The 16,532-nt window shown below is 36.8% G+C and overlaps 2 protein-coding genes, 4 non-coding genes and 1 pseudogene across 7 annotated transcripts; 6 read left to right on the top strand and 1 right to left on the bottom strand.

The window, feature by feature from the left end:
* Positions 1 to 1,667: 1,667 nt before the first annotated feature.
* On the top strand, positions 1,668 to 2,005 carry F12F6.15. The gene has a single exon (NR_056669.1). It is a non-coding gene; the product is annotated as an Unclassified non-coding RNA F12F6.15 (non-coding RNA).
* A 450-nt stretch (positions 2,006 to 2,455) lies between these two features.
* Positions 2,456 to 2,680, top strand: F12F6.16. Its single transcript, NR_056668.1, has one exon. It is a non-coding gene; the product is annotated as an Unclassified non-coding RNA F12F6.16 (non-coding RNA).
* Positions 2,681 to 4,005: 1,325 nt separating this feature from the next.
* On the bottom strand, positions 4,006 to 4,162 carry F12F6.13. Its single transcript, NR_056666.1, has one exon. It is a non-coding gene; the product is annotated as an Unclassified non-coding RNA F12F6.13 (non-coding RNA).
* F12F6.14 lies at positions 4,012 to 4,162 on the top strand. The gene has a single exon (NR_056667.1). It is a non-coding gene; the product is annotated as an Unclassified non-coding RNA F12F6.14 (non-coding RNA).
* Positions 4,163 to 4,228: 66 nt separating this feature from the next.
* On the top strand, positions 4,229 to 8,437 carry sec-24.1 (Protein transport protein Sec24C). Its single transcript, NM_069777.4, has 9 exons — positions 4,229 to 4,331; positions 4,375 to 4,542; positions 4,587 to 4,694; positions 4,738 to 5,684; positions 5,736 to 5,990; positions 6,043 to 6,274; positions 6,325 to 6,785; positions 6,836 to 7,717; positions 7,764 to 8,437. Exons 1-9 carry the CDS (start codon positions 4,232 to 4,234, stop codon positions 7,989 to 7,991), a joined length of 3,381 nt encoding a protein of 1,126 aa, NP_502178.1. The 5' UTR covers positions 4,229 to 4,231; the 3' UTR covers positions 7,992 to 8,437.
* A 152-nt stretch (positions 8,438 to 8,589) lies between these two features.
* On the top strand, positions 8,590 to 11,686 carry pold-2 (putative DNA polymerase delta small subunit). Its single transcript, NM_069776.7, has 5 exons — positions 8,590 to 8,669; positions 8,715 to 8,804; positions 8,850 to 9,283; positions 10,244 to 10,797; positions 11,327 to 11,686. The coding sequence occupies exons 1-5, from the start codon at positions 8,591 to 8,593 to the stop codon at positions 11,523 to 11,525; spliced, it is 1,356 nt and encodes a 451-aa protein (NP_502177.1). The 5' UTR covers position 8,590; the 3' UTR covers positions 11,526 to 11,686.
* A 475-nt stretch (positions 11,687 to 12,161) lies between these two features.
* On the top strand, positions 12,162 to 15,934 carry F12F6.8 (annotated as a pseudogene). Its single transcript has 8 exons — positions 12,162 to 12,219; positions 12,268 to 12,564; positions 12,616 to 12,737; positions 13,378 to 13,643; positions 13,694 to 13,851; positions 13,905 to 14,175; positions 14,802 to 15,404; positions 15,515 to 15,934. Coding segments are annotated over exons 1-8 (2,195 nt in total).
* The last annotated feature ends 598 nt before the right edge of the window (positions 15,935 to 16,532 follow it).

The raw sequence follows: 16,532 nt of genomic DNA, 5'->3' as shown, positions 1-16,532 counted from the left end.
AAAAAACAAAGGATAGGCAAGGAGAAAAGGAGGACAATTTATAGAATTTGTTTGATTGATTTATAAGAGTTGAGTGGCTAGAGTTAGTTTGAGAAAGCACAAAAAAAGAGATGGGCAAGCAAAAAGCGCAAGGAGCGGGACGAAAAAAGTAACTAGCTTGGCAGATGGTAAAGCCCGCGTTTGCCCCCTTACTGCTACTTCACATAAATCAACGTGTGGCTGGCGAAAAATAGAAAAAAAAAGTGAACAAGGGTTTGGTGGACGTAGCTTTCAGAAAAACAGTGGAAAGAAACACCGAGGACGGCATGTAACAATACGGTTTCAGGACAAGAGGAACGACAGAAAAATAATAGGAATTGCAAAAAGAGAATAGACATCAACATAAAGTGAAGCAGATGGACTGAATTAAGCATATGTATTTGATTTCGTTTTTGCTAAAGTCATCGTCTTTTTTTTTTGAAAACAAAGCCACTAGGGCGCAAACAATTAATATTTTACATACATATTTGAGGGGCTCCCGTAGATGCATAGTTACCTGAAATAATTTTTTAACAAAAAAGTATAAATATGAATTGATATTTATAACAAGCTTAAAAATATCAAGTTAGAAGTAAACCGACATTCGTTGCTCTTCTTTTCTTCAAGAAAAGTAATTCCTCAATAGAAGATTAACTATGGATTAAATATTGACCCTTTCAATAGAAACGAATCTATTTTCGAGAAGAAGAAGAAGAAAACATAAATGGAACGGACAAATGTTTATTCATCCGAGATTATGTAAAAGTATTACTATGAGGCAACAGGAGAGGGGAAGACCAGGACAATGTTATCTTTATTGTCCATCAACATCATATTCCTCTTCCACGACAACATTCAATCGGCACCTAACATATACCTGATGAATGAGAAATGAAGAAAAACATCCCAAATAACGGATATTGGTTTTGGAGCTGACTGGCAAAAGGATGCCATCAATCTTGACTCGGTCTCTAAAGCCTTTCGGCTATTCCAAAAAATTCATGCTTTTTTTTGGAAGACGAAGCAGGAAAGGAACGATTGAAAGTGAAAAACGCCTTGGGCTTCTTGAAAAAGAGAGGAAAACTTTTATTTTAGTTTTCTCTTTCCGACAAACAAGGGCGCTGCCGGACACTGCCGGACACAAGAGACAAGAATAACTTTTTTCTGACAACATAAAGAAATGAATAGCGCACTGGGAATATTTTTTATATAAAAATTTTAGAATTAATAAGCTCAGAATGGATTATATAGTCTCATGAGTACATAAATATTTAAAATTAAAGAAAGTGTATTCCAATGAAGAAGGAATAAGAATGTTATGTAATGATGACGTTCATCGGTCTCATTGTCTCGTCCACTTGGGAAGAACAAGGTTCCAATTGGCACCTTCTCGTAGTGGCCGTCGTAATATCCCTACACTAATCCTCCTTACACGGCTAATGTACTCTTATGGGAAACGAAAAGAACATGAAAAATGCGAGATAGGCAATACAGTACAGTCTATATATTTATTTGCATTTTGCAATACCATATAGAAATTCGAAATGTGCGTCGAGAAAGAGAAAAATAAAGTGTGAAACGTATGTTTGCCGTAATTAACAAGCGCATTCGACGACTAGAGGTGCGTGCGCGCTCCGCCGAGCCTTTCCAAGGTCTGTAAACACGGATTGGAGCGATAGAGCGGTCAAGACTAGAGAGACGTAGGTGGTTAGACACATGTTCTTCCCGAATGAAGAAGAATCTCCAAAAAAGACCGGTCCGGAAAGAAAATCTATGAAGCTATTCCAATTCCCATCACTGAATCCATGAACATGGTGGAGGGCTGAGAAGTCAAGCGTGACCGGCAGAAGGACATGGAGATCCGGTGCCTATCGACTAGCCACAACTGGTGAGCGTCGAAGAAGAGAAGATGTTGTGATGAAATTCGAGATTGTCAGCGATAATCGAGAGACTAGGTCAAGTAGTGGAAACGCAGAGAAAGGGGGAGACGATGACGTGGATGCTCTTTAATACAGGTTGAAATAAAGAAAGAAAGAAAGAATAGACTGAAAACATATGAATAAAAACATTATAAATGTCGAAGGAGACAATATGAAAACATGTAGGGAGCGGATGATGGACGGTATTCTAATAGTAATAGTAAACGAATAAAAGAACGATGTGAATCGGGTCAAAACCAAATTAGTTTCGAGTGTCCTTCTGAAGAGGCTAAGGGATTCAAAAGCGGATTTCATGATGATGCGATTACATCTGATCCTACAGTATTTTATACTTTAACTCCATGTGTCACTGTAAAATATCGAGAAACTTGAGAGCAGTGTTGTCTCGATTTACTGAATATATCAGTAAAAATGAATAGAATATTTCTAAATATTGCGAAAAAACTGATAAATTGTGCTTCAATTTATAAAACAAAAACTCAATTAATTCAGCCGGAAATGTCGAAACTAGGTCAATAAAATTCTCTGATTAAAAAACCTATTTTAAAAATTAGAAAAATGCTATGATATTTTACGAGTCGTATTCAGTATAACGATACTGGGTTTGAAATTTAAATAATAAATAAAACCCACAAATTGATCAAAATAATTTCAATGCTTTCAAGTTCATAACTCAAAATTGTCATTAAAAATCGGGTAAGTAAAATAAATGCGGATTTGTATAATTCATGACCGACAAAATAAGGATAAAACTTATTAGCATCATAATGGATGTGTTGAGCGGCGGATGCGGGCGGCACACACTCAAAAGAAGTAAAAGAACATGCATTGTTTATCCGCGGCTCATTCGTCATAACAAGCTCTAATAAAGTAATAAATACCTAATGGACGTGAATAGAACGAAGGAAAAGGACCAAAAAAGGATATGTGACACCTGACGCAAGTGTTCTCTACCGATTTCACTTCGCTTCTGATACACAATTACATTATTTTAGCATCGTGCCTGGGAAATGAAGTCTTTAGGGAATCGTAAAATTTAAACCATCCGTCGTTCTGCACTAATTGATCAAAAGTGAAAGGGCAAGGGAAATTCAGCTAACGAAGCCGAATTTATTTGTCAAACTGAAGCTTAAAAGCATTTTTTGAAAAAACTATAAGCACAAAATAATATTTCTTACAAGTATATTCAATAGAGTTCGAAATTAAACATTCGTGAGGGATGTTCAATCGTCTTTTTATCCGATGGGTAGTACCTGACAGTAACAATAATAACTTAACCTTGAGACCATAAGTGGCAGACGGTGAAAGGATTCGAAGCGCCTAATTGCCATTGGAATCGGGTCATTTGTGTTACTAATGTTCCGGGATACAAAAAAACAGTGAAACGTGTAGACACCCTGATATCAATATTTATAGGAACAAAGTTGAAACTGATACATTTTCTTGAGGGTTTGAGTGGGCCGAAAGATTGCAAAAAAAAAGTCAAAAAGTGAGCGAGTGACTAATGTAAATGGAAACTGTACAAACATACTGAATAGGGAGGGAAGAGGTCAGAATAAAAGAAAACTCTTTCCTATTGTTGCCAGTAATGGACGGTGAGATCCAGAAAAACAGAGAAGGGCGGTGCGGTTTGAATACGAAATACGGAAAACGAGAAAGGGATTGAGAAACAGCTGGCGATCTATACCACAATTAGCATAAATAATAAGAACCTCATTAATGAATATCGTGAGGAAATTTTTTTTTTTTGAAACCTTACTTTGAATATAAATGTGTTTAGCCAAATTTTTGTAATTTTGAGCACACAAAAACGTGCATCGATATTATTAATAAGGTCTATTATCACATCTAGTTGGAGTTTAGAAGGATTTCCCGAATTAAACTGAACAAGCAGTACTAGCGGGTAATATTCTATTCAAAACCTACAGAATCCTGATTCAAATAGTAATTTTTAATCGCCTAGGTGTAATCTAAATAATTATCAACATTTCCATTTACGGAAACAAAGAAAAAAGAAAAAAAAACAACAAAACAAAAAATTAAAATTCAAAAAGTGCCGAAATGAAGAGAGACAGCTGTTGCCTGAAGAGACGCAGCACGCTGGGTCTCGCAGCGATTTGCCCACCGCGACGTTTGCGTACACGGTGGATCGCGCTGTGACATGGAACTTTACAGCAAAATCAACGTTCTTTTCGGGATTTAATTAATTTCTAGCTCGATTTCTAGCTTTTTTATTTTGAAAAATATAAAATAATCTTTATACTTGTTCCAGGATGTCATATCAGCCGCCACCAAACGGGCAAATGCCCGGATATCCTCAACAGCAATTTAACCAACAGCCGCAGTTTCAGTCAAACGGATTTCCCCCTCCAGGTGAGTTTATATGAACATTTGCATAATACAACAATTGTTTTAGCAGCGCCGCAAAAGCCAGCTCAAGTCCCAGGTGGATTTCCTCCACCCCATCAGCAACCAAATGGACAGTATCAAAATGGAGGCTTAAATGGAAATTCGTCTCACTTGGCACAATCTGTGAATAATATGTCTATTGGAGCTAGATCAACTCCGTCAGCACAACCCCCAAGTGAGTTGCTTTTTTTTCGCTAATCCGTTAAGTTTAATTTTAAGATCCGTACCAGCCAGCAGGATATCCCGGAGCTCCACCACAGCAATTGCAACAAGTACAGAGACAGCAAACTCCTCAACAGTTCGCCGCTGTACCTCAAAGTGTTCAAGGTAAATAGTGTTTATAGAGGCAAAGCTAAAACTTCTATTTTAGCTCCTAGTGCCACACCTGCAGGTCCACTTCAAGCAATGCAACAAGCGCCTGCTCCGACTCCGGGAATTCCGCAAATGAACCAAGGAGCTCATCTGCCGCCACAACCACATCAGATCCATCAACCCACTCCGCTTCGACCACAAATCCCTGGTTTTCCACAGGCAGGCGGCTCTCCAAGTTCGTTCCAAGCTGGAGCACCCACTTCACAAAATGTTCAAGGCTACCCAGGTGGACCATCTTCTGCTCCTAGCGCTTACCCAGGTGCTCCACAAGTGCCTCAAGCGCCCAATTCGTTCATCCCACCTGGCACAGGAGGATTTCCACCAGGACAACCCACAGCGGGCTCGTTTCCACCCGGTCCACAAGTTCCAGGATCATATCCCTCTGGCCCAGCAGATATTCCACAAGGCCCAGGCATGCCAAGAGCATTTCCTCCGGGAGCCTCAGCTCCAGTTGCACCAGGGATGCCAGGAGCATTCCCTCCAGGACAAGGAGGACCAGGAATGCCGGGATCATTTCCCCCGGGAGCCCCAGGCCCAGGAGGACCAGGAATGCCAGGATCATTCGCTCCAGGAGCTCCAGGCCCAGGAGGTCCCGGCGGATATCCCTCAGGAGGTCCAGGTATGCCGGGAATGCAAGGTGGATACCCCGGCGGCCCACCACAGCAACGACAACAACGTCTTGATCCTAATATGATGCCAAGTGCTGTTCAAGTTATTGATGATGATTCGTCGACTCGTAGCGGGATCTTCCCAACTGGATATCCGAACGCTGAATTGCCGCCACTTGTTTCTACAAATTCTTTCGCTCAAGATCAAGGAAACTGCAACCCCAAATTTATGAGATCAACCCTCTACACAGCTCCACAGACTAATGACATTTTGAAAGCATCGCAGATTCCGCTCGCCGTTGTCATTTCGCCATTCGCATCTCTGACTGAATATGAGGTTTTTTTTTTAATTTTTCAAAAATGAATAATCAATTATTTTCAATTTCAGAAAGAACCACCAGTCGTCGATCTGGGACCACAAGGACCGATTCGTTGCCAGCGTTGTAAGGCATACATTTGTCCGTTTATGGAATTCCAAGATGGTGGACGCTCCTTCCGTTGTCCATTTTGCCATGCTCGAACTTCTGTCGAAGATGCTTATTTCGCCCATCTCGATCATACAGGCAGAAGAACTGATATTGAAATGCGTCCAGAACTCTGTCTTGGAGCGTATGATCTCGTAGCTACAAAACAATACTGCAAGGTACGTAATTAAAAAAATCGCAATTTTCAAAAATTCTAAGTGACATTTTTAGAATGGAATCGCGCCAAAAGAACCGGCCTTCATATTTATGATTGATGTATCCTACAATGCTATTTCAAACGGAATGCTTCCAATTCTTTGTCAAAATCTGGAGAAAGTACTTCGAAATTTGCCAAGAGAATCTGGACAGCTCGAGTCGTCTATGCGTATAGGATTGGCTACATTCGATCAGGCGGTTCATTTCTTTGACATTTCGTCGGCATCTCCAAAAATGCTCGTAATGTGTAAGTTTGATAAACTTATAAAAATTTGTCTAAATATGTACTGTTTTTAGCTGATGTTCAAGAGCCATTTGTTCCTATGGTCGATGGACTTCTTCTCCCTTACAACGAGGCACTTCCTGGACTTCGTGCCGCATTGGCTGAAATTCCTAAACTCTTTTCGCAGTCGAAAACCACCGAAACCATTCTTCAACCCGTCGTACAAGCCGGTCTTGACGCTTTGAAGTGTGCCGACAGAGCAGGAAAAGTGATTCTGTTTTCAACTGTTCTACCAACATATGATGCACCGGGAAAGCTGAAATCCAAAAATGATCGATCTCTTCTCGGGACAGATAAAGAAAAGAATGCACTGGTTCCACAAGAAGATTCATACACGAAGTTGGGAGAGCAATGTGTCAAGTCAGGAGTTACTGTCGATTTATTCCTCTTCCCAAATGCTTTCATTGATGTTGCCACAATTGGTCAGCTTTCTGCAGTTACGGGAGGATCTATTTTCAAATTTCAGTATTTCTCGGTAAATTTAAAGAAAAACCAATAATTTTATTAATTTTATTTTTATTTCAGGCCGATAAAGACGGTGTTCGCATGTTGAATGAGTTGGAACGACACGTTTCTAAGAAAATTGCATTCGACTGCATGGCAAGAGTAAGAACGTCTACAGGAATTCGTCCTATCACTTTTACTGGCTCCTTTTACATGGAAAACTCAACGGATTTGGAATTGGCTACATTGGATGAAAGCAAAGCATTCATCACAGAAATCAAACATGATGATAGTCTGAAAGATCCAGCTTCCTTCATTCAAACCGCTGTACTGTATACGTCGATGACTGGACAGCGCCGTTTGCGAATTTTGAACTTATGCCTTCCAGTTACTGCTGATTACAACCAAGTTTACCGACTTGCTGATCCGGAAGCATTGACAGCATTCATGTTGAAGCAAGCTGTTCAATTGAATCGTGACAAGGGAAGCTCAGAAATGAGAGAATCACTTTCTTCTCGTTGTGCACAATTCCTAGCGACCTATCGAGAGAAGTGTAGTGAAGGTGCCCCACTTGGACAACTGATTCTTCCTGAATCTCTGAAATTGATGCCGCTCTATGTGAACTCTATTTTGAAAAATGATGCGATCAGTGGAGGAAGTGAAATGACAGTCGACGACAAAGTGTGGCAGATGGAATTGATCCGTGGGCTACGAACTGAAAATGTCATGCCTCTTATTTATCCAAGAGTTATGCCAATCTCTGATCTACAAATCAATGATACTGAAGAAATGAAGGATCTTCCAAAACCTGTTAGAGCGAGTTCTGAGTTCCTGGAAAATTCGAAAGCCTATATTATTGATAACGGTGTTATTCTGTTTGTCTGGGTTGGCTCTGCATGCCCCCAGACATGGGTTCAAGACGTGTTTGGTGTTGGTGCTACAAATCAAATTGATACCGAGAGTGTAAGTTATCAATTGCTACGTTCAATTAGTCAATTACATTTTTCAGGGAACAATTCCGGAAAAAGACAATGGTCATTCACGTGCTCTTCGTCGTGCAATTCAACTTTTGCCACGTGGGATCCGAGAGCGAAAAACGTTCGTTGTCGTGGAAAAAAGCGGCCTTGAGCCATGGATGAAGAAATTTTTAGTGGAAGACAAGGCTGGTCCTGCTAATATGTCATACGTTGATTACCTTGTGGATATCCATCGCAAAATCCGCGATCTCATTTCCTAAGTCGTTGATACTGTGATAGAATTGCTTCTCTTGATTGTTCCCTTTGTTCTTCCTTCATATTATTTTGATCACGCCAAAGCAAATCTTGTGATTAGAAATGTTGGAAGAATTAATATTTTGTACCGGTTTCTTTGTACACATTCATTTCCTTCCCTCTCGCCGTACTATTTTCTTTTAATATTATGGAGCATGGTTTGTAAAAATTAAGATATTAGCTTTCCTAGCACCTTATCAGTGCAAAAATAGAATTTGTTTTATCTGCTTTTTCCCAGATTCCTAATTTATTCTTTTCCAGTTGCTCTCGCGACTTTTAGAGATTTCTATTTATTGTTCCTTTTTTTGTAAAATATCCCCTATTACCCCGTCCATATAATTTATTGTGATTTGAAATGGGATCGAATGTGTTTAATTTGATGGTGTCTTATGAAAATAAAATGTTTTTGATTAAACATTTGAGAATCGAATATGTTGACTTTGTGAATATTATATTTTTGAAATTCACTTCGGTGTAATGTTAACGCGCTCTAACGCAATTTGCCGCGAAATTTCAACATTGACAAATTTGCCTTCTTGAATTGATTTTTTTCTTTATTTTAAGAATGGAAACCGCTTGGTCCAACATCCTAAACTATAAGAATGTCTCAGATCGATACATTCTCACTGAAAAAGATAAAAAAGGTATTTATATTTTGCTCTAAGCTTTAAAAAGTTATTTTCTTTCAGGTGCGTTCACTAGACAGTACTTTGAAGTCTACGAAGCTCGCTTGAAGGAACTGAAACCTCGTATTTTGGAAAATGCAGAACGTGAAATTGGTTAGAATTATAATATTACTAATAAACCTTAATTTTTATCTTCAGGCAAGGGAAAATTCACGCATTCACAATTGAGCGATGCTAAACAAGACGAGGAAATCTTCGTGGTCGGCGTTATTGTAAAGAGAATAGCTGCAAGACCATCAATTTTGAAATCGTTGCTCAACGAGGATAAAGTGGCTTATGATGATTATGAAGAAGATGCCGAAGAAGACGAAGTGAAAAGATACGCTGGAAGCATTGAAGATCGAATCGAATTGGAATCAGATAAACAGACAGTACGTCTGGAAGGAAATATTTCAATGGATGAGTGTGCAACTGGTTGTTGTGTTGGAGTTCTTGGAAAATTAGGAAAAGAAGGAGTATTTCATGTGAATCGTTTGGTTTGGCCATCTGTAAAAGTTCCAAAGAAAGTGGCTGTCGACGGGACTATCGCTTTCGTCAGTGGACTCGATCTAACTGGAGATTTGGAAGACGATGTGAGTATTAATTCTGTAACTTGAATACTATTCCAACTTTAAAATTGTGCTCCAAAACTACGGTACACGATCTCGAAGCGACCGATTTTTGTTAATACAAAAGAGTGCGCCTTTAAAGAGTACTGTAGTTCCCAACTCCTCGTTGTTGCAGATTTTTCATTAATTCGTCAAAATTTGAAAAACATTTTCACATGTTTTTCAATAAATTTCAAAGAAACGGATGAAAAATCGAAGAAAATCTACAGAAGTTCGGAACTACAGTAATCTTTAAAGGCGCATAATCTTTTGTTTTCTGTTTTTTTGTCTAATTTAAATCGAAAAACAACCAAATTACACCTTTTCTCGGATATTTTAATCTAAGTATTTCCACTTAATCCCGGACTTCTGAATGAAATCTATGCCATTTGAAAGAGCATCTTTTAAATAGGCCCCTACAAAAATTTAGCAGCAGAGGACCACTTTGATCTGGAAAAAAGTCTCCCTGAAAAATGTTCAGTGCATTTTTCCACAACTTTCGAGGTCTGTGAATGGCTCCAAATGTGAATTTTTGTAGATTTTTGATGATTTCTAAGATTTTCAGGGGCAGGCAAACATTCAAAATTTGTTTTGGAATTTTTTCGATTTTTTGAATCCATGTCCATTGCGAAATTTCAGATTTTTTTCAAAAATTTTTAAACATTCCCAAAAACAAAATCTGAATGTTTACCGGCCGTGAACATCTTAGAAATCATCAAAAATCTACAAAAATTCACATTTGTAGCCATTTTACGGACCTCGAAAGTTGTGAAAAAAAATGCATTGAAAAATTTTCAGAGCGACCTTTTCCAGTTCAAAGTGCTCATCCGCCGCTAAATTTTTTATAGGGGTCTTCTTAGAAGATGCTCTTTCAAATGGAATAAGTTCCATTCAGAAGATTCATATTTCCATGGTTTTCTCGAAACTACAAAATCATGATTTCAGCGACTCACAATCTCTGGTCTTGAATTTATGGCTGATTGGATGAATGTTCAAGTTGGAAATGAGAATCAATGTCCACCGATTGATCGTCTTGTAGTTATTGGTCCACTGGTTGAAACAAAATCAAATGGTTGTGATGTTCAGTCAGTCGTTCGAACACTTACTCTTTCACGTGCAGAGAAACATTCTTCAACAGCATCACTAATTACTGTAGACAAAATTATTAATTCAATTGCTGAAAAACCTCTTGTTAACACTGTCGACGTGACTCCTGGTGTTGGTGATCCATGCTCATCGATGTGGCCACTGCCACCTATTCACAGAGTTTGTCTTCCACGTTGTGGAATGAGTGATAAAAAAGTGAATCTTGTGACAAATCCATATGAATTTGAAGTCAATGGACTACGTGTGATGACAATGTCTGGCGAAAACGTGAGCGAGCTTCTTCGTACTTCCCTGAAATGGACGGGAGCTGATGCTATTGAGAATATCATTAAATGGCAACATGTGGCACCAAATTGTCCAGATACTCTTGATGCATTCCCAGTGGCTGAAAGGTTTGTTTGGTGCATTTTTTGGAGCACAGAATAATTTCGAAAAATATTTCGAACCAAAAAAACTAAAAAATATGTTGATATTGGATTTATTTCGAAATATAATTTTTTTGGAGCCTAAGACCTAAATACTTTTTGAAAAATTAATCAAAAACCACTAAAAATAAGGTTTGCTGTAAGTATATAAATTTTTTTCGGGTATTTTGGTGTCAAAAAAGAAGCCAAATAAAATCAATTTTTCCTTTAAATAACATTAAAAAACCAGAAAAATGTCCAACTCTAGTCAAGGGTGACATTTTTTCGATTTTTCGATGTTTTTCAGTGAAAATCAAAAATCGATAAAAGAAATTTTTCGACTTTCCAAAAATCGAAAAATTTTTGTTTTTCGATTTTCTAAAAAAAAAATCGAAAAACGAACACCCTAAGGTCCCTAGTTTTAAGTTTTAAAAAATTGATTTAGTACAGTACTTTTCTATTGATAGAGAACATTTATTACCTATACAGAGAATGTTTCAAAACAATTATTTTTCAGAGATCCTCTGATCATGGACATCACACCGCATGTGATCATTTGTGGAAATCAACCTCACGCCGAGTTCCGTCATATTCCAATTGATGGATCAAATTGCCTTGTTGTTTGCCTGCCCAAATTCTCCAAAACTCGTGTCGCCTGCTTTCTCAACTTATCTGATCTTTCCCTGAAGTGGCAAAACTTTGATCATCAGTTCTAATTATTTTATGCGTGTTCACATTCAAAATTCACATTTTGTTGAATTATCCAGTTATTACTCCATTTTTTGTACTGTTTTACGTTAAATATTTTACCAAATACGATTTATTGTATCTTTAAACGTTAATTTCCAATAAAAAACGAGGATAGGCTCATTAAAGTACGAAAAATCGCCTAAAATTGCCGAAAATCAGGAAATTAATTATTTGATTGTCTGAGAGGAGTACACACGAGGTGGCGCTCATTTGCGCGCGAAATTCAAATTAGATGGACGGCGAGATTTTTTTCGGCACTTTGAAGGCTCATAACTTCATTTAGCGAAATTTTTGTGATGTTTCGCTTTCACATATCGACTTGTACGAGCATAGAGAATGTTTTTAAGCACAGTCTCAAATTCGACTACACCACCTTTAACGAGATTTAAAAACCTTATTACCACAAAAAGTCTAATGACCGAAAATTACATTTCCAGGTGTCAACCGCCCTCCCATGAGAGACAATAGATGAGAGCCAATAAAGTAATTTTGAGCGTTCACACCTGTCGATAGTGTGTAATGACTCTCCGTTGTTCTCATTAGGCGTTGCAGAACCCTATAGTCAGTTATACAGTCAGTCTGCCAAATTTCTATCCAGAAAAATGGTGAGCTCTTTGTTGGAGTTGACTGCCTATAAAGTTGCTGACTATATTGAACGTGGTATGTTTTATTTTATTTTAATTCTTCAATAAACTATACAAATTTCAGGAAAGTACAATAAAATGAATTATATTCTTGATGCAAAATCGAGTAATGTCATTTACTGCCATCTCAGAAAAATGCGGAGCTCCAGTTATATTTTATCAAAGGATCGAACAAGAAACGAGACGAGTTGGACACATAGAGCAACAGAACAAATACGTCTGAAATTTCAAATATCCAAAATTGATTTCACTTATACTTTGTTAGATTTCAAGACATTTCGAATGCTCAGAGAGCAACATCTTGATACCCTTATTTTAGGGCATTTGATTAATGTCCGTGAATGGTTTTTAGATGATGAAAGTAAGTTTTTTGAAAGTTTATTATATCAACAGATGAGTAATAATGTTGCAGATAATATGAAAGTTGACATTTTCAAATTTTTGAGAGAATTATTGAATGAAGAGTGTCGACTGAAACTTCAAAACTTAGATATAACCGGTCATCAATCATCTTCAAATTTATGGATACAAGAGGTAATTTATGTTCATAGTTTATTGTTAGTGACTGAATAGTGCTAAATTTTTGAAATACCATATAAAACCTTTTGAATCATTTTTGAAATTTTTTAATTCACAGCCAAAAAGTGTTCAAAACTCAGTTTAATAAATTGCATAATACAGTGCGCCCAACTGCTATGGGAAACCCCCTAATTTTTGGGGTTTCAGACATTTTCGAACTTTTCTGGGGGAAACTAATGCTGGAATGGGATTCAGCATACCAAAAAACCTATGTAACTACAATTTCATTCTAAATGCTCAGAAATTGAGGGCAAAAGAGCAAAACGTTGAAAAATCGACCGCACAAATGCTAATTTCAGCCAATTTTTAATTTTACATTTGCTGCAATAATCTGCGATAGAAAGTTCTAGAATTTTGAACCTGCAGGAATAATCAAAACTATTCAAAAATCTACGTCAAAAATCTACATCTGCTAGAAAATTGGAATTTTATTATGCCAAAACTGTGACTCTAAATTTTTTAAACCTAAATTTTTTGGAGGGTCTTTTTAAGATATTTGGGGAATTTCTGACTTTAATTAGTTCTAAAATCCCTATTGGCTTCAAACATTTTCTGAAGTTTGACCAAAAATCTAACCCTCATTTTGTTGTTTCAGATTGGTTTGATGCTTCCGAATCTCATGCATTTCGTTATAAGTTACACTAACCTAGATTCTGATAAGTTCATTCAACTTTGCCATAATTTCACCAATTTATGCTCATTGGACATCAGTGACGCAAATATCAAAAATCTCAACGGAATCTCACATTTAAAAAATCTACAAATTCTATGTATCCGGAATCTGGATTTTGAACATCATTTCGATTTGATTGATTTATTCAGTTTGAAGAATTTAAGAGCTCTAGATGTCTCGAGACATACGTTAGTTTTTTTTTTCAGATTTAGATAATCACTTTGGAATATGTTTTCAGAAACAATGCTGTTACAAGAATCATCGAATTGTATTTAAACTGTGGAATGTTACTCCCAGAGTTAAGATATTTAAATTGCACTGGAACTGATATGAATCAGAACTTTTTGAAGAATTTTCAAAAATCTCATAAAAGCCTCTGTGAACTTGTAGCCCTGGGTAGGATTTTACTTGAATCTACAGTTATCTAAAACATATTTTTTGATTTTCAGGTACAGATTTAGAAGAGTCAACGAGTTAAAATATTAATATTCGGAATCCATCTAGTCTTTGCTCACTTCTTGAATTTCTCACTAATCAGTTGAACTCACATAGATCATTCATATTAGATTGGTGCTTAATGTTTTTAAATGGATGGATTCATGAATACTATGAGCATTTTAATGCATCTTGGATTTTAGACCTTATTATTCGAGCAATGAGAACGTCTTCAACCTCAATGCTTCAGTACTTTGGAGCACAATTCTTGATAAAAATTGCAACGTGAGATATAGTTCAGCATTTTGAAAACAGGGTTGGCAAATCGGATTTCTAGTATTTAAACAAAAAACTTTGCCTTGAAAATCCTAAAAATCCCCCGAAATCCGGAAAAACCAGCTGTAGTCGAGCGCCAGTTAAGCATTTTTCAGAATACATTAAAATTAAATATCGCATTACGAAACCTCAAAAATTTCAAGATTGTTGAAACTTCCAATCAACGTTTTAGTAGATTGGCAAAATTTTCGAAAAAAACGTATTTTTTGGTGTAATTTCAAGCATTGATGCAGGTTAGAGCCTTTAGAATCTTGAAATACAAACAATGAAGCCGAAATCAAATCACAAATCTCGTCGAAAATAGTTTTTGGTTCAGACTTATGATAAATTATAACGAACTACTATTTTTTAATTGTACATAATAACATTTTTAAAATGTTTTGGAAATTTTTATTATGATATCTGAACATCTTAGCACTCTGCATAGGAGTGGTTTTGAGATATTTCGATACTGACAATACTCCACCAAAAATACGCTAACCCTGTTTTTCACAAAATTTTAAACCACTAAATCCATTAAAGGAAAATTTCAAAAAAAGAAGTTTTGACAAGTATTTTAACTATTTCAATTTCAGGTATTACATTCATCAACTGAACAGTTGTGAAGTTTCAACATTAGTAATTTCTCTAGTAAACTCTGTCATGTTTCTGCCGAAAATGGATACGGAGCATGGTCGAGAAATCAATATTATGGCTTGGAATACTATAGATTCACTAGCATCTTATGTGTATTCTTTTGATTGTGACAATATTTGCAAGACTGCCATGAAATTCCTAACAACAACTGGAGTCTATGATGGATTTCAGACCCGAGCACTTCATGTTCTTGTCACGCTAGTCAGAGATAGTGAACCCGGCGATCTTCTAAATGTGGGAGTGAATGCTGCTCGACTAATGGAAATATTGGAATTAAGTTTTCGATGGCACATTGCCGGTTTTCAAACTATTCATTGGTGTTTTGATGCTATTCGAATTCTTGAACACCTCACTTGTTGGAAAGAGTTCTGCATTGAAATTGTGAAAAATGGTGGAATCGGAATTCTGATTGGGTATATCGAAATGTTTGATAACGAGTTATTCCACATAAAAATACTCACCGTATTACTCGCTATATGCGATAGACTAGAATACAAAGACCTAAAGATTTTCTTTGCGGATTGCACATACGTATTTTTAGAGTAAGTTCATTTGGCTACATTTATTTTAATTTTCAAATGAAAATCCGCGCTGATTAATAAGCTAAAGTTGTCTATTGTCCAGTTCCATATGTGATTTTTATAATTTTCAGAAGAATGCTCAACAAATGGAATGATGATCGAGGATATTATGTATGGACAATTCTTACATTCCTTGTAGCAAATGCAGATAAAAATCAAGTTGAACTTCCTTTCTGTGACTCAGCAAATCAATTAATTTTGGAACGTGTTCCAACTCATCTAACTGATCAAATCAGAGAATATCTTGCAAATTATTCACTTCGCACCAAATTTCGAAAAATCGTTTCGTTATCAAAAAGAGATGGTCCAATTTTTTGGGTTCTGGTATCTATGAAAAAATTCGTGGAACAAAATACAGACAGAGAATCGTTTATTTTTACATTCACACAAGGACTTTTCAATGACGAGATCCGTAAACTTGAGACTAAGTCTACTATTGTAAAATCTGTAAGGGATGAACTCATTACTTTGTTTGAGTTAAGTCCATGATTAATTTGATTAATTTGTTGTACTTTATCTGCATTTGAGTTTGTAATGAAATAAATTATAGATTTAACATTTTCCCCAATTCGCTTTTTTTCTCTTTCTCAATAAAATCATTTTTGACATTTTTGACAGTGGGTTGTGATTGCAATAATTGATTGTGATTGAACCATTGTGGGGTCTTCTTTGGACCAGTTGTGCTTCTTCTTGCCCAGAACGTCGTCTTGCTCGGTAGGCATATGCGCAAACTCCGCGCACATTCCGAGTGGTTTAACACATTTGTTTTTAATCCGCTCAGATTGTGCGCGGAATATGCTTAGAATGTGCACAACATGCAGGGCAGCTAGAAAATGAAGACCTCCGAGACCTACCGAGATAAAATCAGCCTCAACTCTTGTTGTCAACCGACAAAATCTTATGCTCTCCAATAGCGCTTAGAATGTAGAAGAACAGCCTGAAAACTAACTAGTAAATGAGTGAAAAGTACGTTTGTTTTATTCTTTTTCATTATTATAATCTTTAGGAATCTTTAGAAATAAAGACAACTTTCTATCTAATTCAATAAATATGGACATTTGATCCAGTTCTTCCTGGGGTATTTTTTGC

Source organism: Caenorhabditis elegans, chromosome IV (assembly GCF_000002985.6).
Source record: "Caenorhabditis elegans chromosome IV".
In the NCBI taxonomy this organism is placed as follows: domain Eukaryota; kingdom Metazoa; phylum Nematoda; class Chromadorea; order Rhabditida; family Rhabditidae; genus Caenorhabditis; species Caenorhabditis elegans.
The sequence above is the reverse complement of the archived record's forward strand: the minus strand, read 5'-3'. Positions and strand labels throughout refer to the sequence as shown.

Coding starts and splice junctions, on each gene's coding strand:
- sec-24.1 (NM_069777.4), top strand. CDS start 4,232: ATGTCATATCAGCCGCCACCAAACGGGCAAATGCCCGGATATCCTCAA. Junction 4,543..4,586: donor TCCGTCAGCACAACCCCCAA/GTGAGTTGCTTT, acceptor TTTAATTTTAAG/ATCCGTACCAGCCAGCAGGA. Junction 4,695..4,737: donor TGTACCTCAAAGTGTTCAAG/GTAAATAGTGTT, acceptor CTTCTATTTTAG/CTCCTAGTGCCACACCTGCA.
- pold-2 (NM_069776.7), top strand. CDS start 8,591: ATGGAAACCGCTTGGTCCAACATCCTAAACTATAAGAATGTCTCAGAT. Junction 8,670..8,714: donor CACTGAAAAAGATAAAAAAG/GTATTTATATTT, acceptor ATTTTCTTTCAG/GTGCGTTCACTAGACAGTAC. Junction 8,805..8,849: donor AAATGCAGAACGTGAAATTG/GTTAGAATTATA, acceptor TTTTATCTTCAG/GCAAGGGAAAATTCACGCAT.